Source organism: Dama dama, chromosome 2 (assembly GCF_033118175.1).
Source record: "Dama dama isolate Ldn47 chromosome 2, ASM3311817v1, whole genome shotgun sequence".
Classification (NCBI taxonomy): domain Eukaryota; kingdom Metazoa; phylum Chordata; class Mammalia; order Artiodactyla; family Cervidae; genus Dama; species Dama dama.
Window position 1 is genome coordinate 14,961,052 of NC_083682.1, and position 27,974 is coordinate 14,989,025.

General features: G+C 43.0%; 1 protein-coding gene across 4 annotated transcripts in view; it reads left to right on the plus strand.

Moving 5' to 3' along the window:
• PRDM10 (PR/SET domain 10) overlaps window positions 1-27,974 on the plus strand; it is a 91,783-nt gene that overhangs the window by 33,986 nt on the left and 29,823 nt on the right. For all 4 annotated transcript variants that reach the window (XM_061166603.1, XM_061166601.1, XM_061166602.1 and 1 more), the window contains 6 exons: window positions 997-1,056; window positions 16,862-17,087; window positions 18,882-19,123; window positions 21,146-21,349; window positions 22,923-22,995; window positions 25,455-25,572. In XM_061166603.1, coding sequence (XP_061022586.1) covers window positions 997-1,056; window positions 16,862-17,087; window positions 18,882-19,123; window positions 21,146-21,349; window positions 22,923-22,995; window positions 25,455-25,572 — 923 coding nt within the window. The remainder of the gene's footprint in view (window positions 1-996; window positions 1,057-16,861; window positions 17,088-18,881; window positions 19,124-21,145; window positions 21,350-22,922; window positions 22,996-25,454; window positions 25,573-27,974) is intronic.

Sequence of the window (27,974 nt, forward strand, 5' to 3'; positions counted from 1 at the left end):
ACCCACCCAATAAATGCGTTTCAAATCTATTTAAAGGTGAAATTGCCTGAGAGTTACTTATGGAATAGCCCTTCTCAGTTTTAGGCCCTCAGCTATACTGAAATAAGAACAGGTAGATTATGTAAAGAATGTCCTGTGCCCAACTTTTAGATCATTACTATGTTACGAAATGTCTGAGTTATGATAGTTTTTAAACGTCAAATGTAAGAAATCTGAAGCTTGCTGAAATTCTCTTTTACAGTTCTTTGGAATCAGCACTTAACCGTGGTTCCTATGACCATAAATTTGCTAAAGCCTTAGGCAAATTAGAGTCATTTAAAAGTTTTAGAGGAAGGAATACGTTTTTGGATTGGAGATTTCTTGTGGTGTCCCAACTAAAATAATTTTGAAGGTTTTCCTTCTTTAGTTATCATGACCATCAGCCAATTAATGTTTATAATGAGAACTTTGAAAATTATCATCTTACTGGCTTTACTCAAAAAAAAGTCTATGGAACATTAAATGCAGTTTATTTATTTATTTTCTACATCTGCTGAGTGTGCATTTATATTGGAAAGAGTTGTAATCCTTGGGTATACAGTATTCTTCTATTTGTCGGTGTATCTCCAACCATTTTCATTTAATTGCAAGTCTACCCCTGTGACAGAGTGTTACGTGAGAATGCATGCCCCCTTGTTCATGGAATGCCTTTTTAATTAACTGTGACATTCAATCTCAGGAGAGGCTTTGCTTTAGAGTAAAATCACAAAGTGTGCAGTGTGTTAGCCAATGGAGAGAGTTAGCTTTTACAATCTCTTTGAGGACATATGAATGAAAGGCTTTGGCAAAATATAGAATTACTGTCTTTATCTTCTTTATTAATGAAAGATTATTACTAGCTATTTGAGAGTTAACTCTCTCAGGAATTGGTGCTTAGCAGTAGGATAATTTTTCCTGCATAGACAAGCTGTCTAAAGATCTATTGATAAGTCATTGTTGTTGTTGTTGTTTGTTTAGACGCTGTTTACAGACCCAGGCCAAGTAGCTTATGTCCAGCAGGATGCTGCAGCTCAGCAGGTAATGAGTCGCTTTTTTGCCTTCTTGTTGTTTGTGGATAATATTATGAGGTTACCCTTTCCTGGAATGCCCTCAACCCTCTGCACTGCACATTCTCTGAATGTCTGTGTCTCATGTGTTTAGAATATTCTCGATGTCTGTTAATGAAGACAAAGCAGAACGCAACACTAACACACTCCAACCAGTATGTATTGAAATACTTTGGTAATACAAAAATGATTTGTCAGGGAAATTTAAGCATTAAATTAAAATAAGGATATTAACTGGGTATTGGTTCAAGTTCCAAAGAATAATCCTGAATTTCAAAAGTGTCTGCGAAAATTTGGAAACATTTTAGTACTTGTTCTTTTTTTTTTGATTATTGAATTATAGTTGATTTGTAATATTGTGTTAGTTTAAGTTATATAGCACAGTGATTCAGTTATATCTATATTTATATATATATTCTTTTTTAATGTTCTTTTCTTTATGGTTTATTACAGGATTCTGAATATAGTTCCGTGTGCTATATAGTAGGACCTTGCTGTCTGTCCATTTTTTATTTATACCTACCCCTCTTTTCCCTTTGGTAACTACAAGTCTGTTTTCTAAGTCTGTGAGTCTGTTTCTCTTTTGTAAATAAATTCATCTGTATCACATTTTAGATTCCACATATAAGTGATATCATATGATATTTGTCTTTCTCTGACTTAGTATGATAATCTGTTTTAAAATCTTGGGGTAAAATTCCTGCTTAAATTGCCTATACCCTTAGTGGCAACTTTCTTCCTTCTAGTATCTGAGAATTGAGATTCTTCTTGGTTTTCTTTTAAAACATTTCTTTTCTTTTACCTCTATTTCTAATATATCCTATTTGATTTTGAGGGACTTCTTCCTTATTTTTCTTCTGGTTATCAAAGTGATAAAGAAGGTGCAAAAGCTAGATAATTGTCAGCCCTACCCTAAGAAGAATGTGACTCCAAATAGTTTTATTTTCATGATGGCTAGTATGACTGTTATTCAGCTGTACCACTGAGTGTCATGAGTGATTACTAAGTAAGCTTACTCATCAGTAGGCACTTTTTGCTTTTCATATTTCTTAGCAGGTGATTTGTATACTTCCATTTTATTTTATTATTATGTTTTTAAATCGATGGGACGTTGTTATCCTGTTTTATTTTTGAGTATGCTGTGCAGCGTGTGAAATCTTAGTTCTTCTGTGAGGGATTGAACCCATGCCACCTGCAGTAGAAGTTGAGTTTAGTCACTGGACTGCCAGGGAAGTCCTTGGATAATTAGATTTTAAAATTTGAAAAGTGAACAGTAGTTGTGTTGATATTATTTATGGAATCTAGAGAAAATTAGGGGTCTTTGTCGTATCACTTATGGCTGAATTTATTCCTGATTGCTGCTGCTGCTCCTAAGTTGCTTCAGTTGTGTCCAACTCTGTGCGACCCCAGAGACGGCAGCCCACCAGGCTCCCCCGTCCCTGGGATTCTCCAGGCAAGAACACTGGAGTGGGTTGCCATTGCCTTTTCCTGATTGCTAGTGACCTACAGTTTTGTGAGGTCTGTCGACTTGAATGAGAGTTTGTCTTAGTACATTGGGGCTGCTGTAACAACACATCATACATAGCACGTGTCCCTTTGCTCAGCTGCTCAGGCATGTCCAACTCTTTTCAATCCCGTGAATTGTGGCCCATCAGGTTCGTCTGTCCATAGGATTTCCCAGTCAAGAATACTGGAGTGGGTTGCCATTTCCTTCGGGGATCTCCTGTGTCTCTTGCATTGGCAGGCAGATTCTTTACTGCTGAGCTACCTGGGAAGCTCCTACCATATACTGGGTGGGTTATAAACAACAGAAATTTATTTGTCACAGTTCTGGAGTTTGTGAAGTCCAAGACCAAGGTGCCAATAGATTTGTTGTCTAGTGAGAACCCTCTGCTTATTCACAGATGGCTGACTTCTCACTGTGTCCTCCATGGCAGACAGGGCGAGGCCGCCCTATGGGGTCTTGTAGAAGGGCACTCATCCCATTCATAGGGGCTCCACCCTCATGACCTAATCACCTTTCACAGGCCCTACCTCCTAACTTCATCACACTGGGGATTAGATTTGGACATGTATAAATTAGGGGAGACACAAATATTATGTAGCAGAGTTACTATTTTATTTTAGAATTTTGTACTAATTAAGTTTATTCTTGATAAAGACAAATCATGTCTATTTCTCTGAATATTTATTGATTCTACCAAACAAGCAATGGCTAGATTTAATTCATTTTTATATCTGAATAGGAAGAAAGCAAAATGAAATGCCTTGGTATTTCTAGATGATTAATTCATTTACTCATTTTTAGAGTAATGATTTTTTTTTTTTCATAAAAAAGTTGAAGCAATGCAAAAAAGAAAGTATGTAAAAACCCAAACAAATTCTGCCCAGAAACATCTTCATTAACTTACAGTTGGTAACTATTATTTTAGACTTCTTTCAGACATAAAACAAAGATAAACAGATAGAGGGAAATTGTGCCCTAAATGCTATTATCAATCTAAATACTTTAAACTTAATGTACTCCTGTTTTCCTAACCTGTCCTGAGCTCTGGTCCCCTTAGTCTTCACCTCCTGCTGTGATGACCTGACTCGGCACACTGACCCCTCCCCCGCTTCCCTCCCCCACTGTTTGGGATTAGTTGTGTTATTATTATAACTAATACATTTCTGTTCTATTCAGTAACCACAGCTATTTAGAATTCTGCTCTGTTATCTCCTGGCATTTACTTTTGCAGAAATCTTGAGTCTAATTTTGATTATTTTCCTCATTCCTTCTCTATCTTAATGCCTGTTTGAGTCTTTCTTTATCCTTGAAGTTTTTCTTTGAAGTCTAGTGACTTCACCAGCACATGAATAAGAATTCCCTAGGACAGGGTGTATCCTTTTGATGATAGGTTAAGATGTTTTGGGAACATTTTCATCTATTAGATTTTTGAAGATCTTTTTAGTTTCATTTGATGTGTTCATCTTCCCAGGAATATCAGTGTGAGTATATTGGTTTTATTTTCTGTACCTAACATTTTCTCTGATCATTTTTATATATATTCTTTTCCATTTTATTTGTGTAATTTCTTTTGTGTCCCTCATATTTCCTTACCGTGTTTTTAAGCTTTCTGATTAAATTATAACATATACATAGAAAAGTGCAAAAAATTATAAGCTATAATGCAATGATGTGAGTTAACCAACACCCAGATTAAATAACAGAACATTACCATCTCCTAAAGGCTACCTAGGTGGCTCAGGGATAAAGAACCTGCCTGCCAATGCAGGAGACGTGAGAAATGAAGGTTCAATACCTGGGTCTGGAAGATCTCCTGGAGTAGGAAGTGGCAACTCACTCCAGTATTCTTGCCTGGAAAATTCTGTGGACAGAGGAGCCTGGCGGGCTACAGTCTATGGGGTCGAAAAGAGTCAGACACACACACACACACACACACACACACACAAACCTCACCTCCTAAAAGCCATCCTTATGCTTTCTGCTAATCACTGCTCCTTCCCTTCTCCTCAAAGGTCACACACCTTAGACTGGTTTTCCATGGTTTTGAACTTTATATAAGTGGAATACCTTAGTCTGGTTTCCTTTCTGTTTTGTTCTCTTGTTTAACATCGTGCTTGGGAGAGTCATGAGTTCATGTTGTTTGGTGTGGCTGTGGTTATTTCTCCTTCTGTTTTTATAGCTGTATCATGTTCAGTTTTATGAATGTGCCACAATTTATCCAGGAGTGTGACAAGTTCTACTAAGTTCTTCAAGAGTTTCTTGTCCCTTTGCTTTTCATGCTTCCCTGGTGGCTCAGCTGGTAAAGAATCTGCCCACAGTGCGGGAGGACTGGGATTGATCCCTGGGTTGGGAAGATGCTCTGGAGAAGGGAAAGGCTACCCGCTCCTGTATTCTGACCTGGAGAATTCCATGAACTGTATAGTCCATGGGGTCGCAAAGAGTTGGACATGACTGAGCGACTTTCACTTTCACAACTTCACTTGCTTTTCCATACACATTGTAGAATCAGCCTGGAAGTTTCCACCAAAGTCCTGTGGGAAACTTACTGGCATTTCATTGCACCTATAGGTCAGTTTGTGAAAAATTGACGTCTTATATAATATTAAGTCTTCTAATCTGTGAATATGTTCTATCCCTGAGTTTTATTTATCTATTTATTTTTAGCATTTTTATAGAAATATAGTTGATTGACAGTATTGTGTGTCAGGTGTATAGCACAGTGATTCAGTTGCACATACGTGTATACATATGTGTATTCTTCTTTTTTTACATTCTCTTCCATTATCTCTTATTATAAGCTATTGAATATAGGTCCCTGTGCTACACAGTAGGTCCTTGTTGGCTGTCTATTTTATATATAGCAGTATCCCTGAGTTTTGAATGAAAGTTCAAAAATTTTCTTATGGGTAGAGGTCTTTCAATAGACTTACTGTTAGATATTTGGTGTCTTTTGATGGTATTGTAAATTATGGTATAATTTTTAAAAATTTCCTTTTATAAGCTATAGTTAGATTTTCTTGGTAAGTAATTATGTTGTCTATGAATACTGACATTTTTACTTCTTTGCAGTCTTTATACCTTTTTTCCTTTGGTTTTATTGAGATATAATTAACATACAGCACTGTATTGTAAGTTTGAGGTGTACAGCATAATGATTTGATTTACATGCATCATGAAATGATTGCCACAGTAAGTTTAGTGAACATCCATCATCTCCAAAATTAAAAAAGTAGAAAAAAAACTTTTTTTGGTGATGAGAACTCTTAGGATTTATTCTCTTAACAGCTTTTGTGTATAACACAGCAGTGTTAATTTTATTTATCATACTATTCATTACACTCCTAGGACTTATTTTGTAAGTGGAAGTTTGTACGTTTTGACCACCTTCATCCATCCCCTCTCCCCACCCCCACCTCTGGTAACCACAAGTATGATCTATTTTTTTTAATTTCTTAAATTAGAATATAATTGCTTGACAAAGTTATATTAGTTTCTGCTGTACAACAACATGAATCAGCTCTGTGTATAAATATATCCCTTCCCTCTTGAGCCTCTCTCCATCCCTGCCTCCCACCTCTCTAGGTCATCACGGAGCTCCACGCTGAGCTGTCTGTGCTCTAGAGAGGGTTCCCACTACTGTCTGGTTCACACACGGTGATATGTGTATGTCAGTGCTGCTCTCTCAGTTCTTCCCCCGTCTCCTCACCCACTGTGTCCACAGGTCCATTCTCTACGTCTGTATCTCTATTCCTGCCCTGCAGATAGGCTCATCAGTAGCACTTTTCTAGATTCCACATATATGTGTTAATATATGGTATCTGTTTTTCTGTTTCTGACTTTCTTCACTCTGTAGGGAGGCTCTAGCTTCATCCACATCACTACAGCCGATTCAGTCTCATTCCTTTTTATGGTTGAGTAATATTCCATTGTATACACGTACCACAGCTGCTTTACCCATTCATCTGTTGCTGGATGTCTAGGTTGCTTCCATGTCCTGGCTATTGTAAATAGTCCTGTAATAAAAAAAATACATATGTCTTTTTGAGTTGTGGTTTTCTCACAGTATATGCCCAGGGCTGGGATTGCTGGGTCATATGGCAGCCCTGTGTTTAGTTTGTTTTTGAAGTATAATTGACCTACAACACTGGGTTAGTTCCTGTTACACAACATAGTGATTTTTTTTTTCTATACATTTCACATATTCCATGATGTCTAGTTATGACATGTCACCATACAAAGATACTGTGTACTGACTGTATTCCCCACACTGCACGTTTCATACCTATGACTCATTTATTTTGCAGCTAGGAGCCTGTACCTCTTAATTTGCCACACCTATTTCTTTCCATCCCCCACCCTCTGCTACTCTAGTAACCATCTGTTTGTTCTCTGTCTGTAACTGTTTCTATTTTGCCATGTTTGCTCATTTACGTCTTTCAGTTTTATTTCTTCTTTTGTTCCCCTTTGCTCTGCTGGCTAGGATCCCCAATCCATTAGTGAATGGAGTTGGTGCTGGTAGATGCGGAGGTTACTCGTTTTCCTTCCTAATTGCAGAGGGAAAACTTTCACTACTTCACTATGAAGAATGACGTTCAGTGCAGGGATTTTTTTTTCCTTCGGCTATACCACATGGCACATGGGATCTTAGTTCCCCAACCAGGGATTGAACCCTCACCCCCTTCAGTGGAAGCATGGGGTCTTAACTGCTGGACAGGGAAGTCATCCCCTGCAGGCAGAATTTTTATAAAAAGAACACATCGATGAAGAAAGCTTCCTTTATGGTTTTTAATGAATGTTTATTATTGATTGATGTTGATTGTTATTCATGGATGTTGATTTTTTTTTTTTTATGGATGTTGATTTTTACCAAATGCTTTTTTTAAAAATCTGTTGAGATTTTTCTCTTCATTGTTAATAGGGTAAATTATATTAATTGATATTTAAAAGTTAAGTCACAGACTTGCCTAGTGGATCAGTCAGTAAATAATCCACCTAAGTATCTGCCTGCAATGTAGGAGACCTCAGTTTGATCCCTGGGTAAGAAAGATTCCCTGGAGAAGGAAATGGCAACCCACTCCAGTATTCTTGACTGCAGAGTCCCATGGATAGAGAAGCCTGGCTGGCTACAGTCCACTGGGGTCTCAGGACTCAGACACAACTTAGCAACTAAACCACCACTGAAAGTTAAGCCAGCCTTTCATTCTATTATAAACTCCTTTTCTTGTATGTCTGGATTTGGTTTGCTGATGTTTTGTTTGGGGTTTTATGTTTTTATTCACTAGTTCATTGTATTTTTAACTACTTTATTTGATTTTTTTTCCTTTTAAAGTAGCTTTCAACTTGATAATATTTTTTTCTTTTAATAACATCCTGAAAAGCTGTATCATCATTTTTGTTGGTGCTACAGTGTTCTATTATGGGGATTTACTATCATTCATATTCTTCAACCATTGTTTGTATTAGTTTAATCGCTCAATTGTGTCTTTCTCTTGGTGACCCTATGGACTGCAGCATGCCAGGCTTCTCTGTCCTTCACCAACTCCCGGAGCTTGCTCAAGCTCATGTCCATTGAGTTGGTGATGCCATCCAACCATCTCATCCTCTGTCATCCCCTTCTCCTCCTTCCTTCAATATTTTCCAGCATCCGAGTCTTTTCCAATGAGTCAGTTCTTTGCATCAGGTAGCCAAAGTATTGGAGTTTCAGCTTCAGCATCCGTCCTTCCAGTGCACATTCAGGACTGATTTCCTTTAGGATTGACTGATTTGATCTCCTTGCAGTCCAAGGGACTCTAAAGAGTCTTCTCCAAGACTGCAGTTTAAAAGCATCAATTCTTAGGCGCTCAGCTTTCTTTACAGTCCAACTCTTACATCCATACATGACTACTGGAAAAGCCGTAGCTTTGGCTAGATGGACCTTTGTCGACAAAGTAATGTCTCTGCTTTTTAATGTGCTGTCTAGGTTGGTCATAGCTTTTCTTCCAAGGAGCAAGCATCTTTTAATTTCATGGCTGCAGTTACCATCTGCAGTGATTTTGGAGCCCAAGAAATTAAAGTCTGTCACTATTTCCATTGTTTCCCCATCTATTTGCCATGAAGTGATGGGACCAGATGCCATGATGTTCGTTTTTTGAATGTTGAGTTTTAAACCAGCTTTTTCACTCGCCTCTTTCACCTTCATCAAGAGGCTCTTTAGTTTCTCTTCAGTTTCTGCCATAAGGGTGGTGGCATCTGCATATCTGAGGTTGTTGGTATTTCTCCCGACAATCTTGATTCCAGCTTGTGCTTCATCCAGCCCGGCATTTCACATGATGTACTCTGCACATAAGTTAAAAAGCAGAGTGACAATAACAGCCTTGACATACTCCTTTCCAAATTTGGAGCCAGTTTGTTGTTCCATGTCCAGTTCTAACTTTTGCTTCTTGACCTGCATACAGATTTCTCAGGAGGCAAGTCAGGTGGTCTGATATTCCCATCTCTTGAAGAATTTTCTAGTTTATTGTGATCTACACAGTCAAAGACTTTGGCATAATTAGTAAAGCAGAAGTAGATGTTTTTCTGGAACTCTTGTTTTTTTCTGTGATCTAACGAGTGTTGGCAATTGAATCTGTGGTTCCTCTGCCTTTTCTAAACTCAGCTGTAACATCTGGAAGTTCACAGTTCACGTACTGTTGAAGCCTGGCGTGGAGAATTTTGACCATTTACTAGCGTGCGAGATGAGTGCAATTGTGTGGTAGTTTGAACATTCTTTGGCATTGCCCTTCTTTGGGATTGGAATGAAAACTGACCTTGTCCAGTCCTGTGGCCACTGCTGAATTTTCCAAATTTGCTGGCATATTGAGTGTAGCACTTTCATAGCATCATCTTTTAGGATTTGAAAGCACTCAAATGTAATTCCATCATCTCCACTAACTTTGTTCATAGTGATGCTTCTTAAGGCCTACGTGACTTCGCATTCCAGGATATCTGGCTCTAGGTGAGTGATCACGGCATCATGGTTATCTGGATCATGAAGATCTTTTTTGTATATTTCTTCTGTATATTCTTGCCACCTCTGCTTAATATTTTCTGCTTCTGTTACGTCCATACCGTTTCTGTCTTTTATTGTGCCCTTCTTTGCATGAAATGTTCCCTTGGAATCTTTAATTTTCTTGAAGAGATCTCTAGTCTTTCCCATTCTATTGTTTTCCTCTATTTCTTTTCACTGATCACTGAGGGAGGCTTTCTTCTCTCTCCTTGCTATTCTTTGGAACTCTGCATTCAACTGGGTATATCTTTCCTTTTCTTCTTTGCCTTTAGCTTCTCTTCTTTTCACAGCTATTTGTAAGGCCTCTTCAGACAACCATTTTGCCTTTTTGCATTTCTTTTTCTTGGGGATGGTCTTGATCACTGCCTCTTGTATAATGTCACGAATGTCCATCCATAGTTCTTCAGGCACTCTGTCTATCAGATCTAATCCCTTGAATCTATTTGTCACTTCCACTGTATAATCGTAAGGGATTTGATTTAGGTCATACCTGAATGGTCTAGTGGTTTTCCCTACTTTCTTCGATTTAAGTCTGTATTTTGCAATAAGGAGTTATTGCAAATCTGAGCCACAGTCAGTTCCTGGTCTTGTTTTTGCTGACTATAGAGCTTCTGCATCTTCGGCTGCAAAGACTATAATCAGTCTGATTTCGGTATTGACCATCTGGTGATGTCCATGTGTAGTCTTCTCTTGTGTTTTTGGAAGAGGGTGTTTTTTGTGACCAGTGTATTCTCCTGGAAAACTCTATTAGCCTTTGCCCTGCTTCATTCTGTACTCCAAAGCCAAACCTGCCTGTTACTCAGTTATCTCTCGACTTCCTACTTTTGCATTCCAGTCCCCTGTGGAATGCAAGGTGAAAAGGACATCTTTTTTGGGTGTTAGTTCTAGAAGGTCTTGTACATTATCATAGAACGGTTCAACATCAGCTTCTTCAGCATTACTGGTTGGGGCATAGATTTGGATTACTGTGATATTGAATGGTTTGTCTTGGAAACGAACAGAGATCATTCTGTCATTTTTGAGATTGCATCCAAGTACTGCATTTTGGACTCTTTTGTTGCTTATGAGAGCTACTCCTTTTCTGCTAAGGGATTCTTGCCCACAGTAGTAGATATAATGGTCCTCTGAATTAAATTCACCCATTCCAGTCAATTTTAGTTCACTGATTCCTAAAATGTCGATTGTTTGTATATGTAGGTTCTTTCTTTCTCCCTTCCTTTCTTCCTTTTTTGCTAGTAGGCAGAACGCTGTCATAGATGTCATATCAGATTATTTCCTTAGAGTAAATTCTCCAAAGAGAAATGATAGATACTGAAGATATTCACATTTTAAATTATTTAAGAATCAAGATTTTTGTGAAAGTGAAGAAAGATACAAATATAAAAATCACACAAGTTAAATAAAAAGTTTGAATCAAAAAAAAATTTTTGAATCCTAAATTTGAATTAGAATATCAGTATAAATTCAGGATTTTTTTCTCTTAGAAAATAGATTTTCTAATTCTGTCCACTGAAAAGGTTTGGATGTAGTCATCAGTCCAGTAGCAATGATTCTGTGTGGTCTCTAAATACAACTTCCCAATAAGAGGAATCAGGGCTACTTAGAAAAATGGCAGATTCTAGCTCTGGGGCTGGAGATATGCCTGAAACATCTACCTGAAACATCCTGTCTTATCAGAATGAAAGGAAGCAAATATTGATAAAAATTTCTCTTCAGGGTCCTGGGAAAAGAACTCAAGATGTAACTGAAGAGTCCAAAATGGGGGATACAATTTGACCCATTAAAAAGGAAAAAATCTCTGATAGATTGAAATACATTACATATATTTAAAACCCACGAATTCATCCTGATAGGAAAAGAAATACTCTTTGGTCAGTTTCTGAGGATGCTAGGAGACCACAGTGTTATGGGAAAAGTGGTAAGTGATGGGTACGAATCCAGCCTTTCCCCCGGAATATCCTCACTTGATGAGGGAAATTTCATTAAGGGAGCATCCAGCTAATAAGTGAAAGGGGATGATTGGCTTAGAGCATCACCATTTCTCATCTCCTGTCATCAGGAAAAAGCTGAGGAGGCACTTTGTAGTGAATGGACCAGCTTACCCCCTGAACACTTGACATAACTACAAAGAGAGAGCATTCATTATAGGGTTCCTGATCTTGTGTGCCTCCTCTTGTGTTTTACCACTTAGGAGGTATTCCTCTTCCTCCCCCCAAATGAAAGCTGAATCTGATCGAGTCTCTAGGCTTCACTGCCAGTGAGTAGGAGGCACAGTCAACAAAGCGGAACAAGTTATAAGGCCCCAAGGATGCAGTCAGCACAGTCTACAGTGTGAGAAGCAGACAAATTGCAGAGAAAAAGAGCAAAGGAACTTTCTGATTAAAGGAAACTTCAGAGATGTATCAGTCAGGTGCAACAGGCAGACCTTGTTTGGGTTCTGACATGAACAATCCTACTGTAAAAAAGAAAAGAATGTGAAACAGTTGGGGGAACTCCTAACAATAACTGGATATTTGATGATATTAAGGGGTGATTTTTTTTTTTAGGTATGATAATAAAATATAAAAGTCCTTTTTAAAAAAAGAGTTATCTACTGAACTACTTAGAGATGAAAGTGAATAGTGTTTGAAGTTTGCTTCAAAACAATCCAGTGAGGGGGAAGGTGGGTGGGTGAACAGTTGAAGAGAGGTGAGCCGTAAGTTGATAATTTTTGAAGCTGAGTGACTGATGGATAACATCTATGACACTATTCTATTTGAGATATGTTTGAAATTTATAAGTATAAATGGGAAAGTTTTGATAGGACCTTCAAATTGTGTCTCCGATACGGAAAAAGTTTACATTCCCACCAACAATATGTGAGCTCTCCCATTTCCATACTGGGTATTTGCATTCTTTTAAAATTGTGCCAATCTGATAAGCAAAGCGGCATTTTGTTGTTTTAATTTTAAGGTATCGTTTTAATTAGAGGTTTTGTTGTCCTTTGCACCTCAAAGGGCCCTTCATCTTCTCCCATCTCCTGAAACAACCTGCCTGTTTCATGTTTTGCACAAAAGAAAAGTTGTACTCAGACAGCTCTGTGAACCCAGCATTACAGACACTGTCACCCCTGCCTCGCCTCTGTCTTTACTGCAGTTTCCTTTCAACCGGCACAGTTTTTATTTCTGGCTGTAACACCTCAGTGATCATCGGTTTGTTCTGTGACCTGGATAAATTCTGGATAGAAGGTTGGAGTGAGGATTTAACATAGATGATAGTGCCTTTTTTTTTTTCTTTTATCCTTAGCAAAAAGGTTCCTGCTTTCAGTTGTCTTTAGCAGTAGCGACATCCACGTGAAGCCTTGTTCATAGATGCATTCACCCGTCCGTAAGGAAGGCATGGAACTCCCAGACCTAGAAGCGCAGTCTCTGCTTTGTTTCTGAGCAAGGCCATGTGTGACTGCCCACACACTGTGAGGAAAATATGCTGCCCCCATAATTGGCCTCAGCAGGAACCCAGAGCATTCTGTTGTGTTTGCTGCCGTCCAGCGTCGTTTCATAGTTCCCTCTCAGATAAATTGTGTCCTGCAATGCGTGATGCCGTTTCAGAAATAATTACCAAGAGTGATGCTAAGTGGGAAGGAGAAAGTATACCATGACTTTAACAAATTCCTTTTCCTCTCCCACGTTTTACGGTGGGTGACAACGTGCAGGGGCGTACACTCTTCTTTGTTACTATTCTTTCCCTCCAAGTGGAGTTGACACCCACGGCTCCCCACCCTGCTGCCTGGCTGCTGCCTCAGGAGCAGGTGTGTTAGCTTGTTGCTCAGCCCACGAGGTGTGTGTACTGTTTACCTCCTCCTCGAACAGACCCCACGCCGCAGGGGCCATTGTGAGGCAGTGGGAAAGCCAGGTCAAATCAGAGTGTGGATTTCATCTCTGCCTCTCAGGAGCTGGTGGTAAAATGATTTGGCCTCAAAGGAGCTTAAATGTATGCCTGGCACTCAGTGAATGGCAGCTGAATTTGAATTATTAATTAAACAAATCTGTAACACCTGCCTCCTGCGTGTTAAGGTCCAGGCTGTCTGATATACACAGTTCTTACCTACAAAGTGATGATCAGCTGTGCTTTTCAACAGAAAGTCTCATGATTCTGGTGTATGTCCCATCTGTGTGTATAGTATCAGTTCTCTTTCAGTGGCCCCCCACCTTTTTGGCACCAGGGACCTGTTTCCTAGAAGACAGTTTTTCTACAGACCCAGAAGGGGGATGGTTTCAGGATGATTCAAGCACATTCCATTTACTGTGCACTTTATTTCTCTTATTATTGCATCAACTCCACCTCAGATCATCAGGCATTATTAGATCCTGGAGGCTGGGAATCCCTGCTCTAGATACTGCTGAAGCCTTCCAGCCTTTTCCTTGCCACAGCCTTTGAGGAGAGTTGCAGCCTGGGGATGAAGAGGTTGTCAGTCTGTTTTAATGTCAGCTTTTCAGCAGTGGCGAGAAGCCAGCAGTAACTTGCCTGACCACAGTCTTTCTAGCAGCATCAGTTGGGAAAAAATAACATCGCAGCTTCACAGGAGTAACTCTCAATTGCCGATTTTATTCTTTCAGGTCAGCTCTGCAAAGAGATGAAGAATTTATGAGGAGTGGAGGTGGATGTATGCTTTGGTTTGCTCAGTGTGTGATAACATTCATCCCTAACGCTGGCATAGAGTTTAAGTGGCTCAAAGCTAAGGGTGATGCCAGAGCCACGCTCTGAGATAGCAAGCGGGAGCCAAGCAAGTGAGGACCCAGAGGGGTGGCAGATGGAGTTTCGTGGCCAGAAGTCCCTGCTCTTTTTTCCTTGTTGAGACCTCACCGCAATGGGCATTTTCTTGTTTCTATTGAAGTTGAAGCAGGAGCATGTCCTAGAATCGTGTCCTCCTGTCATTTGTACCAGGCCCTGAGCTGCAGGTGGAATGTCATGAATGAGTCTGGGCTCCTGGGCTGAGTGAATGCACAGTTCAAACATGCAGGTGCTGTTTGAGCAGCTGATCTTATCTGCCCTCTTCAGCCTGAGGGTTTCTCATGTTGGGCAGTGACCTTTAATTGCCAGAGCAGGTCAGATTCTGTAAACGCCCACAATACTATTTCTTCACGGAGTTTAAGAAGTTCTTAGATGTAGATGCACAACTGAAAACGTACTTTTCTGTGACGATCAGCAGAGTCCCTTTAGACGCCTAGAGGGATTGACATCCTTTCCAAAGGGCCAACCACCTCTCCGCAACCTGACCTCCCCTGGCCACCTGCCGCATGCCCAGCAGCCTTTTAGGGCTGTAGAGGAAACACGTGCTGTTGCTTCGGTCCTTAAAGGACTTATGATAATAATAATTATTATTAATAGTAAACGCTTACTAAATGCTGGACATTACTACTGGCCTCATGCACACATCATTCCATTTAATCCTCACAACAGCTTATGAGGTGTGTATTACCATGTCCTTTTTACAGATAAAGAAACACAGGTTCAGAGAAGTTTGTTCACCTGCTGAGTAGTGGAGCCAGGAGTTTAATCCAAATCTGTCTGACTCCAAAACCTGTAGTCTCCATCCCTGCTGTGCAGTTGGAGCAGCAAGCTGGACTCAGGTGAAAATGCACGCAAATGGGCAATGGAGACCAAGCTAGGGGGGCAGCCAAGGTGTGAGATGTGAGAACCAAGGTTCTGAAAGATCTTGCCTGGCTGGAAGAAAGGAAGAGGCGGTACGATGAAATTTCCTAGGGATAAATTGCCATTTAAGTAAAAATCCGCTGTTTAAGTCCTGAGCAGGAGATAGGAGTTCCATATACTCTGTGAGGGGACAGCTAGGCCCAGGGGTCTCGGGGACCTGCAGAGTCCTGATGGAGCAGTGCTAGGAAGTGGCCGTCTCCAGTGAGTGCAGGTGCAGGCTGGTGGGGACCCACTGAGGGCTGATGGACACAGCAAGACCCTGAGGGATCTGGACGGTTCGTCTTATGAGAAATGAGTCCATGACCTAGGGGTTTTGGTCTTGAACTACCGGAGGAGCTGTCTTCATGTGGCGGAGGGGTGGTCTAACTTATTGGAGGGGCGGATTTACTTGGTCTAACTTGAGAGGAAATTTGGGGGGCTCTCCCCCGGTAACATTCCTGAGCTATTTCAGAACCATTTGGGCTGCTGGGTGGGCTGGATGGTGTTGTCAGGTGGGCTTCTATGACTGCAGATGTACAGGAGAGAGAGCAGAGATGGTTCCCAGAGAGGCGGAAGAGGACAGGGCTTAGGAGATTGCCTAAAGGGAAGTCCGAGCATTCTACGGGAGGAAAGATACAGACAAGGGAAGTAGCTTGAGTATGACTAATGGTGCTAACAGGTCAGGAGAAATACCCTTGCATAAGAGGGCCTGGATGGTGTATAACCCCAGGTGAGGACTCTCAAGGCACCATTACTTTCTTCCAGCGTATTTGGTAAAGTGGCATTAATCTAATCTATGACATAAACCATGTCTTATTTGCAAAAGATAATTTCAGCATGATGAACCAAGTAGGCATCTCTTTCCTTCTTAACAAACCTTGACCTCTCTGGAGTGTGTGAAAGTGCACCCATACCCACTGAATTCTGCCGCCTGCATCTTGCACCACGTGTAAAGTTCTAAAGCCACATGGTTGCAAACCAGTCAGGCCTTTAGCTGCACTAAGGTGTGGCCACCTGCAGAGGCAGGAGGGCCCCCACCCAGAACCAAGATCAGATGTTGCGGCTCTTGGCACCATACATGCTCCAGAAGGTCCTGGAAAGGTTTGTTACTTTCATATTTGAAGTCTCCGGGCAGGCAGGGCAGGCCTCTCAAGCAAATTTGGAAAGGCTGAGAGAGCGAGGAGGTGGGACTTGAAGGCTGGGGTCAGTATGAGGGTCCCCAGCCCTCTGGCGGGGGCTTGTGAGGTTTGAAACTCTTGCTGACATGAAAGGAGTCCAGATGTGGGACAGAAACAGCAAAAATGAAAACAACTTCCTCATTACTGCCCATAGACAGGCCTTTCTGCATGGCCTCGGAGGAGGCTGGTGAGAAGAGTGTGTGCGTGTGCGTTAGTCGCTCAGTCGTGTCCGACTCTCTGTGACCCCGTGGACTGTAGACCCCCAGGCTCCTCTGTCCGTGGGGTTTCCCAGGCAAGAATACTGGAGTGCCTTCCACAAAAACCTCGTGTTCTGTGTGTCCGGGTCCCCTCCGACCCCACGTGGGCTGTGCTGACGTCGTGATTAAACCTTGTCCAGGCCTCGCTGCCCGTGCACAACCAGGTGTTACCCTCAATCGAGAGTGTGGATGGCTCGGACCCTCTGGCGACTCTTCAGAACCCCATGGCCAGACTGGAGGCCAAGGAGGAGGAGGACGAGGACGAGGATGAGGATTCTGAGGACGAGGAGGAGGAAGACGGTGAGGACACTGACCTGGACGACTGGGAACCTGACCCCCCTCGGCCCTTCGACCCGCACGACTTGTGTAAGTGGAGCTGCTTCTTGGGCGCGGGGTGGGCCCCTCTGCTAGAGCTCCCAGTGCAGACTCTGCTCGCCTCTCCAAAGGTGCCCCTTCTTGTCATCCTCGGGCAGCCAGGGAGGGAGGTGCTGGCTGCTGCTAGAGCTCCGATCGCACCCACGAGCGGCTACCGGAGGAAGCCGGGCAGCCTGCTGGGGTCACAGGGGCCGGGGCTGGGTCAGGACCAAGCCTCGGCCTCTGATCTCAGAGCTCCAGCCGCCAGGCCATGATGGTGTCCAGTCCTGGCAGATCCGGCCATTCCCTCTTTCACGTATTTGGTGCTTCACCTCTCTTCGTACCAACCTTAAAAAATGCCTACTGTAAAAAGACGCCTGTTACACCCCAGGCACTAGTGCTCTGCACTAGCTTCCTAACTCGAGCAATGCTCTCCATGGGCTTGTGAAGTCGGCAGCTTTCTAGAGGTCCTGCTCAGTTGTTGCAGGAGTCAGGGTTCAAATGCAGGTGGTCCGGTTGCTGGTGCCCATGGTCAGCCGACACTACTGCCCGTCTGTCCTGCCTGCTTGGAGGGGCCTGCTTCCTTCTACCAAGCCGCTGCTGCTGCCTACCAATGTTCCACATAGATGACAGAGTCCTTATCTCCTCTTTCGAGTTACAAGACCATGCAGAGCTTTGTTGTCTCACTGTATCTCTCCCGGGATCCTTTGCGTGGTGATGGTGAGGCTGTTTGCCTGGGGTCTGTGTTCATCTCCGTACCCAACAGAGAATTTCCTCGTTTTGCTTTGCTTTGAATTCTTGTTTTCAGGGCAACTCCTTAGTCAAATACACATGAAGTCACTTTAATCCTATAAATATGAACACAAGGTAGCTCTCCATTGTTGGAGAGTTGTAGAAATTGAACATACCTGTTTCCTAAGCCAGGCCACCCCACAGCCAGAGCTGGGTGAGATGTTATTGGTTGATTAGATGTGTTGAGTCAGGACTCTGCTCTCTGTGGGACGCAGTCTCTTTCCTCTGTTGTACACATCACAGCCTGGTGGTAAGCTCCAGATGGGGGACCCTGGGAAAGAGTGGGTGGATGTGGACACTTAGTGCAAACCCATCGCTCCCAGAATGAGCTGAACATACATATCAGGGCTGGCCTCGTTGTGTCATCGGGTGGATGAAGGATGGGATGCTAAATTCATTCATTTCAGCATTATCTTCACGCAGTATGCATGGGAATCTCAAATTCAACAGTACTGTTTCTATAGCTCCCTTTAAGGAAACTGACAATATTGTCAGGTTTTCAAAAAAAAAAAAAAAAACAGGTTTATTGACCTATAGTTTACATACTATAAAATTTACCTCATTTGTTTCATCAGATTTTGCAACATTTAAGCAACTAATAAGCACTTCTTTCCTCTTTCCAGACATGAGACATGTTTTATTTGATCTATAAACTTTTTTTTTTTTACTTTTTTTAAAATTGGAGTGTAGTTGCTTGACCATGCTGTGTTTGTTTTTGCTGTACTCAGCCACGTTGACTTGTAAATTTAGTGCCACTCTTCAAATGGACATCCAGTAGAGAAATAAGTCACAGCCTGCTTATTATTTTTGGCAGGCCACAAGCTAATTCTGCCTGATATTGAAAGAAAAGACCAGGATTCTCCCAGTCTCTGGAGAGTCATGTATGACAGTGGAATGGGTTGTGCAGTTGTAGGAGCTGATTGAATTTGGTCTGAAAAACTCAGAGATGGGGGTTCTCCAGGTTAGGACCCTTTCCCCCGAGCCCGTTACCTAGAGGCTTTCTTTCTTGTGCAGGGTGTGAGGAGTGTAACAACGCACACTCTTCCGTGTGCCCGAAGCACGGCCCCCTGCACCCGATCCCCAACCGGCCGGTGCTGACACGGGCACGGGCCAGCCTCCCGCTGGTGCTCTACATTGACAGGTTCCTGGGCGGCGTGTTCTCCAAGAGGCGCATCCCCAAGCGCACCCAGTTTGGCCCCGTGGAGGGGCCACTGGTCAGGGAATCAGAGCTGAAGGACTGTTACATCCACCTCAAGGTAGTGTACGCTTTGTCCCAGTCCCCTCCTGTCCTGATGACTTGTAAGGGGTATGCATTTTCCCACTGAGTCTCTCAATTCAGTCTCATAGCAGTTGTTCACTGTGATTTTCTTTCTATGCCTGACTGATTTAAATGTAGATGTTTTCTCTTACCAATAACATGGACGGTACAGTTTCAGACCACAGAGTGCTCAGTTTCTTAGTCCTGTCTGACTCTTTGCAACCCTGTAGACTGTAGCCTGCCAGGCTCCTCTGTCCATGAGATTTCCCAGACAAGAATACTGGAGTGGGTTGCCATTTCCTTCTCCAGGGGATCTTCCCGACCCAGGAATCAAACCTGCATCTCCTGCGTTGACAGCAGAGTCTTACCTCTGAGCCACCGGGGAAGCCCTCAGACCCTGAAGCCTTATGTGAATAATTCTGAGCTCTTGTCATTCTCAGGGGCTGGACTAGTCTTCGAGGGCTTCTAGGACCAAACACCACAGACCAGGGGACTTAAACAATGTATGTTTGTTTTGTCACACTGCAGGAGGCTGGAAGTCCAAGGCCAAGGTACAGGCAGAGCTGGCTCCCTCTGAGGTCACGGCCCTTGGCTTGCAGGTGGCTGCCTTGGCACTGGGCAGTCCCTGCAGGTGGCTGCCTTGGCACTGGGTGGTCCCTGCAGGTGGCTGCCTTGGCACTGGGCGGTCCCTATGTGCTCAGCGCCTCTGGTTCTTCTCTTTGTCCTGATCTCCCCGTCCTGTAAGGACACCAGTCAGTTGAGACTGGGACCTGCTCTGATGACTTCATCACCTCTTCCAAAGCTTTGCCTCCAAATGCAATCCCAGTCTGAGCTACTAGGGGCTGGGACTTCAATGTATGAATTATGGGGGAAACCAGTTCAGCCTATAATAGAGGCTTGACAAGTTTTTTTTTGAATATTAACTTTGACTGGAATACAAAGAGAATTACGTTGACTCGTGTCATCTGTTGGGCTTCCCTGGTGGCTCAGTGGTAAAGAATCCTCCTGCCAATGCAGGAGACATAGGTTCCTTCTCTGTGTTGGACTTTGACTGGAATACAAAGAGAATTACGTTGACTCGTGTCATCTGTTGGGCTTCCCTGGTGGCTCAGTGGTAAAGAATCCTCCTGCCAATGCAGGAGACATAGGTTCCTTCTCTGTGTCGGACAGATCCCCTGGAGAAGGAAATGACAACCCACTCCAGTGTTTTTGCCTAGGACATCCCATGGACAGAGGAGGGCTACAGTTCATGGGGTGGCAAAGAGTCATATACAACTTAGTGACTAAACAACATCAGTATCATCTGTGAAGTGCTCAGAATGTTTTTAGGAAAACCTCTTTTTCAGTCTTTGAAACAGGTCTATCCTGTTGAATCTTCTGCTAAAGAATAGTTCACAGAATGTTCAAGTATGCGTATACTGATGTCTGTTCCTCACTTTCTATGCTTTTGCTTTGATTGAAAGCCTCTGCTGTCTGCTTTCTGAGAGCCACTCTGGAGAACTGGGAAAGAACAGTGGGCGGAGAGAATATATGGGGTGTGTTTTTGAGAAATCAGCAGCTGTCATGGGGAGATTTTCTTGGTGAGAGCTCAAGACGTCCAAGAAAGAATATCACTTTGTAGAGAGAATGATCTGTCACCAGGCTCCACGTTATAAATGAATGCAGTTGAAAGCCCAAAGGAAGCCACTTACAATGAACCGGAGAGTATTTTGCTTGCACTTTCTGGCTTATCAATAGCATTTTTTGATGTGTTAGTTAATGATGAAATGCCAGCCAAAGCTGTACAGTCAGTGTGTTGACTTTTAGATTTTGCTAGGTAATCCTATGAGTGGGTCGTTAGAAAGCATCTTTTCCCTTTTTCATTTGGGAAGACACAATTCTAGTATCTTTCCAGATACAAAGGGGAGAACCAATGTATCTGGTTAATTTAAAGAACAGTATTTTGCATATTATTACACAACTACCTATGATGTTAGAGGTTTTCTGTGTATGTGTCTTTTCACTTTCACTCTGGTTGCAGGTTTCTCTCGATAAAGGGGACAGAAAGGACAGGGATTTGCATGAAGATCTTTGGTTTGAGTTGTCGGACGAGACCCTCTGTAACTGGATGATGTTCGTACGTCCGGCTCAGAACCACCTGGAGCAGAACCTGGTGGCATATCAGTATGGCCACCACGTGTACTATACAACAATCAAGAACGTGGAGCCCAAGCAGGAGCTCAAGGTACAGCTCTGGGGCAGTGGCCACTCTGCTGGGAATTGTGATTTCTTCATGCTTTTCACACTTTTTGTCTTTCCCCTCGAAGTAGTAGTCTTTAAAAAAAAGGTCCTTTTCTTGTAGTTCACCTATTTATGAGTACTTGCTGTGTACTATACACTTCTAAATTTTATTTATTTATTTGGCTACACTGGGTCTTCTTTGCTGCAAGAGGGCTTTTTTCTAGTTGCAGAACATGGGCTCTAGGGTTTACAGGCTTTGTTAGTTGTGGTATTTGGGCCTAGTTGCCCTGAGACATGTGAAATCTTCCCAGACCAGGGGTCAAACCCATGTCTGCTGCCTTGGTGGGTGGATTCTTAACCACTGGACACCAGGGAAGTTGCTGTACCCTTGTAATAATCCCACAAATAAAGCAGAATAAGAAGTGTATGACTTTGGGGTCTACCAAAGGTATTAGTCCCAGGGGGTGAGGAATTAGGAAGTAGTTATTTTGGGGGTACAGACAGGTCTGTTGATTAAAGATGGAGTTACTTCACTTCATTTTGGGCTTCCCTGGTGCCTTAGTGGTAAAGAATCTGCCTGCCAATGCAGGAGATCTGGGTTTGATCCCTGGGTTGGGAAGCTCACCTGGAGAAGGACATGGAAACCCATTCCAGTATTCTTGCCTAGGAAATGCCATGGACAGAGCATGGTGGGCTACAGTCCATGGGTGGCAAAGAGCTGGACACGACTGAGCACACACACACACACACACACACACACACAACCTTTAGTGTTCAAGTCTGAGCAAATGGGTGGAAGGTGGGGTGTTTGTTGAGATGAGAAAGGTAGGTGAGCAGAGAAGTGTCTAGAAGCCAGTTCTGGGCCGGCTCCATCGGGCAGGTGGTAGAATGTAGATAGAGGGAAGGAGAGGGAGGGTCTGGGATGCATGTGGTAATTTGAGAGTCATTAGCACAGAGTTGGCTGCAAACAGATGTGATCACCTTGGGGAGAAATGAGAAGGCCCTGGACGTGGACTCAGCTTCCAGAAGCAGCACTGTTTAGGAGTTGTAGAGGGGAGGGTGAGCCAGACAGGAAGCAGAAGCAACCTCCCCGGGGTGGGATGGGGGCAGAGACTCAGGAGGGCAGGGTGGCTCTGGTAACCCCAGCAGTGTGAGGGTGGAGCCACTGTGACCGCAGCTGTGTGGAAACCTGTGTTTAAACAGATAAAAAAATCAGAAGAGGCTCTGTTTCATTAGATCAAGAGACGACTGATGTTATCTCTTGTGAAGTTGTTGTAATAACAAAAACAGTTTTTTAAAAAGGATTAAGAAAACACTTAAAATGGATAACCAACAAGGACCTACTGTATAGAACATGGAAAAAAAAAGACCCACACACCGTGTGTGCCTTGCCGTGTGAACTTCCTGACTGACCGTCTGTGCCAGCGGGGTCAGCGCACAGTGCGGCTTCCTTTGTTAGTTTGTTGGCTTGCTGTGGGAAACCTGGGTTGTTTTCTGTGAGCAGGAGGAGGAACTGAAGCCTCTGGAGTGCATCCTGTGATGTCCTTCGTCCCTGATGACGTGCTTGGCTCTTGTAGGTGTGGTATGCTGCTTCCTACGCCGAGTTTGTGAACCGGAAAATCCATGACATTTCTGAGGAAGAGCGGAAAGGTACTTGGATTTTGTTTTTTTTTTAATTTCTTGTATTGATTGTAAATTGTATATATTACTTACATCTTTGGTGGTGATTTAGTCACTAAGTCATGTCTGACTCTTGCAACCCCATGGACTGTAGCCTGTCAGGCTCCTCTGTCCATGGGATTTCCCAGGCAAGAATATTGGAGTGGGTTGCCATTTCCTTCTTAAGGGGATCTTTCCAACCCTGGAATTGAACCCATATCTCCTGCATTGCAGGTGGATTCTTTACCTCTGAGCCACCAGGGAAGCCCTGACTTATATTTTATGCAGTCCCTAATTTTTCTCTCTCTGTATATTTAAGATACTCTAGTTGGGTTTATTTTTAGAACTAAATATCCTTGTGTAATTCTAGGATCAAATGACAATGACATATTTACATTTCTTTCATAGGCTCTAGAAAATAGTATTTAATATAATGAAAAGTCCAAATATTAAATTAGAACCTAGATCAGAGGATGATTCTTATCTTGATGTAATCATCTCTGAACATAGCAAGGCAGGCATTGTCTTTGTTGTGAAAGTAAATGTCACTGAAGTACAGTCTATGTCCAGAAAAGTACAAAGTCATAAATAACAGCCTGATGAATTTTCACAGCATGAGGATACCTGGGGACCCAGGTCAAGACACAGAGGGGGCCACAGCCCCAGGAGTCCCTGGCACCTTCTAATTCCTCTTCACTCCCAAGTATAACTATTTCCCAACTTCAACACCACAGATACTATCTGCTTGTTACTGAACTTTGTTTACATGGAATTATGTGGCACATATACTTCTGGCATGTGAGAATCTTTTGTTTGTGAGATTTTCCCATACTATAGTGTATTATTGTAATTTGTTCATTTTCTTTGCCATTTTGTTTTCTCTTGTGTGAATTTGTTGTTGTTCAGTCGCTAAGTTGTGTCCGATTCTTGGTGACCCCATGGACTGCAGCATGCCAGGCTTCCCTGTCCTTCACCATCTGCCAGAGTTTGCTCAAACTCATTTCCATTGAGTCGGTGATGCCATCCAACCATCTCATCCTCCCTCATCCCCTTCTCCTCCTACCTTCAATCTTTCCCAACATCAGGGTCTTTTCCAATGAGTCAACTCTTTGCATCAGGTGGCCAAAGTATTGAATATACCACAAGTAATTTATCTATTTTCAGCACAGAAGTTTGGGTTGAACTATGCAACTCTGACACTGACTAGTTAGAGTTAGGTTACATCACAGGTCAAGGACAGAGTCCTCCACGAGACTCTCTCTACTTCAGGCACCGTCCTCAAGTGAGGGGGATCCCATGCCCCCTGCACTTCTGAGCAACTAGACTAGTAGCATTTAGGGAGTTTCCACTACCCTTTTAGGTCTAATAATTCCCTAGAATGGTGCACAGAGGTCAGAAAAGTGCTTGGCTTAGAATTGCCATTTTATCATAAAGCACACACGTCAGGACCAGCCAAATGAAGAGACACTTAGGGCAAAGTTTGGGAGGGTCCCAAACGAGAAGCGCCTGTGTCACAGCCCTGGAGGCCCAATGTGTCATCACTGGTGTGGGAGGCTCACCTGAGCTTCTGTGTCCAGAGCTCTTGGCGAGGCATCATCACAGTGGTGTGATCTGTTGGATCCTCGGCCCATGACTGGACCGCCTCTCCAGCCCCGGCTCCCCTCCCTCACTCAAAGCTACAGTCCTGTTTTCAGGTGCGTGGTTTTCCAGGCACAGCTGGCTCCATCTGGACCATCTCATTAGCATAAGCTCAGGTATGGTCACAGATCACCAGGAGTGACAAAGACATGCCATTTACTTGGGAAATTCCAAAAGTTGTGAGGCTATTTCCTAGGGGACAAAAGTCAGCCACAGTCTTTCTTGTTCGACAAAGTCATTTCCAGTGTCCAGTGTCTGGCTGATGTGAAGGTACCACTGTGAACTTTCTTACATGTCCTTTACTGAACATATGTGCATATTTCTATTGGGTGCACATCTAGGAGTGGAATTGCTGGGTCATAGGGTACGGGTATAATCAGCTTGAACCCGTGCTTGTGAATCTTTCGCTAAAGTGATGATATTGAGCATTCATCTTCCAGTTATTTGTGTGATACACTATACCCTCTGATTATGAAGCTTGAATCTGAATTACTGGATTATCTGCATACACATTCCCATTGTAGCACACCTTGTCTTCCCAGTGGGGTAAGGTTGTGTGTGTGTTGGGGGTGGGAGAGGGTAGCACACGGTTTTTGTTCTTTTGATGTCTTATGTGAATATATCAGAAAACCAGATCCCCGAAACTACTTTCTGTCAAACTTGAGCCTTTGCTTTTAAAACAAAACAGCAGACATTGGGTATCTATGAGCACTGGGCTACGGTGAGGTGAGAACGGTGGGAGTGCCAGGCATTTGACTTTTATTGGTGCCAATTGGTCACCAGCCTCCATGGTCTCTCTCCTATGGCTGCAGTTCTTCGAGAGCAAGAGAAGAATTGGCCCTGCTATGAATGCAACCGCCGATTTATAAGCTCTGAACAGCTGCAGCAGCATCTCAATTCTCACGATGAGAAACTGGATGTGTTCAGCAGGTATAATGAGGGGGAAGGTTTCACAAACTTAGTGTTTAAAGTTCCAGAGTCATTTCTGTATCATCTCTGAATGTATGAGGGGGTGTGTGTGTGTGTGTCTGTATGCACATGGGTGAGTGTGTAGACAGATAACCAGTTAGGCTGCTGAAGGACATTTCTTATGCATCATTTGCTTTCCTCCCCTGGTCCTCATCACAACTTGTGTCTTTTCCAGAATAATGCATACCTAGCAATAGGAAATCTTTCCGCCTTAGTAAACATCTCCCTTAACAAGCATAATCAATACCCAGCATTAGGAGATCTTTCCACCTTAGTAAACATCTCCCCTAACTAGATTCTGAAACAGGAATTCTTGAGATAGCATACACCTTTGAAATAACCTGCACCTCTGATTTTCAAACTCTTCAAAGGTAAGATTCCTTCATTAAACTAAGTCCTGTGTTTATTCCTATATAAAGAAAAGGAAAAAGGAGTAAATGAAGGAGAATTCCACAGGGTGAGGCGGGCAGCAGCTGGATCACGTAGGCCTGATGATAGTGATAGGAGATTTGAATTTCATTCTGTGTGTGATAAGAAGTCTTCAGAGGCTGCTGAGCAAGGGATATTATGATGTCAATTATATTTCTAAACATCACTATGTGTGTGTGCTCAGTCCCTTCAGCGTGCCTGACTCTTCGTGACTCCATAGACTGTAGCCCGCCAGGCTCCTCTGTCCATGGGATTCTCCAGGCAAGAATACTGGAGTGGGTTGTCATTCCCTTCTCCAGGAGATATTCCTGAGCCAGGGGTCAAACCTGAGTCTCCTGCATTGGTGGCTGGCTTCTTTACTACTAGCACCATCTGGGAAGCCCAAACATCACTGTGGATAAAAGTAAAAACAGCACTTAGGTTATATTGCAGTAAGAAGGAAGACAGGGAGTCTGGTTAGAAACTATTTCAACAGTTTGGATGAAAAATGAGAGTGGTTTGGATTGGGGTAGTTTCAGTGGGACAGACGTAGGCTTGCCAGTGTTTATAGAATTTGAGAAGAGAGAAGGTGGTGTGAAATGACCTTCAGGAACGTGGGAGAGTAAATACTCCAGGCAAGTGTGGTGTGATTGCCTTCAGCATTAAGCGCTCACTGGGGGCTCTCATGAGTCAAGGCCACGTCCTCACCCCGTGTCTCTCACTGGGAGGGTGTCTGTGCAGGGAGGGCACGGAGTGGGTTTCAGCAAGCGCCTGCAACGCAGAGAGAGTGATGAAGCAGCAGGGTGGGGGAAGAGCATGTGCACGCGAGCGAGTCCAGTGATGGGCTTTGGAGGTGATGAGTGGAAGAAGGGAGGGAAAACAGGAAGGGGACACAAGACTGCTGACAGGCTACAGGACTGGAGATGGTGGTGAGGGTGCAGGATCTGGGAGTTCAGGTGCCCGAGGGGTGAACTGGAAAGTTAGGACATGGTGTTGGGATGGACGAGGCATGGCATCAGGGTCCTGGGGTACTGCAGCTACCGAGGACGACAAGGGCAAGGTGTGACCTCGGGAGCAAACGGCTGAGGTGTGTGGAGGGCACAGCAAGCGTTCTGTCCTGCACTTCCTCCAGGGCACCCCAAACACTCCATCGTGGCTCTGTTATAACATCTTTTATACCCTCTTGCGAGTGTTGGTTTATACGCCTGCTGCCTCTGCTGGACTCCTGAGGGTAAGAACTATTGGGATAACTTCCCGTCTTTTAGTGCTGAGCCCCAGGCAGGGCGCACCGCAGACAAAATGTTCATTAGCCAACTGCTGAAAGAAATTTGAGACAATCAGGCAAATCTGAACTTTGACTAGATTTAATAAACATTGAGCAACTATCAGTTGCGATAATGGTATTGTGGAGATATGTATTTTATATATACATTTATATATCTTTATGTTTTAGAGATATGTATTTAAATATTTATGAATATGAATGAGATGAAATGATGTCTGGGATTTATTTCAAAATAGTCTAATGGGTATGTGTGTGGGACAAGTGGTGAGGATTCAGATAGAATAAAACTGGTCATGAGCTGATAAGTATTGAAATGAGGTAGTGAGTACACTGGGCTTGTATTTGCCATATTTGCCGAGGTTCAGAATTTCCCATACAAAAGGATCTTTTAAAAGCCCTTGGAAAAAATCTACAGTTTTAATTAAATTGTTAAGTACATGAGTGGAAGAATAAAGCACAGTCTGATTGATTTTAAACACACCTTGCACACATGTCTTCTAAAGGAGATTTTAGTGACATACTTTTTTGAATCCCTTTGATTAAGGAACTTTTGTATGTTAGAAACCTTTCAAAGGGGATAAAATTCATTTGGCATTTATTGGATGTATTATTGAACCACTGAGTTAGAAATTCGTTCTGGCCTCCCAGAAGATAATAGTAAAGCAAGAAC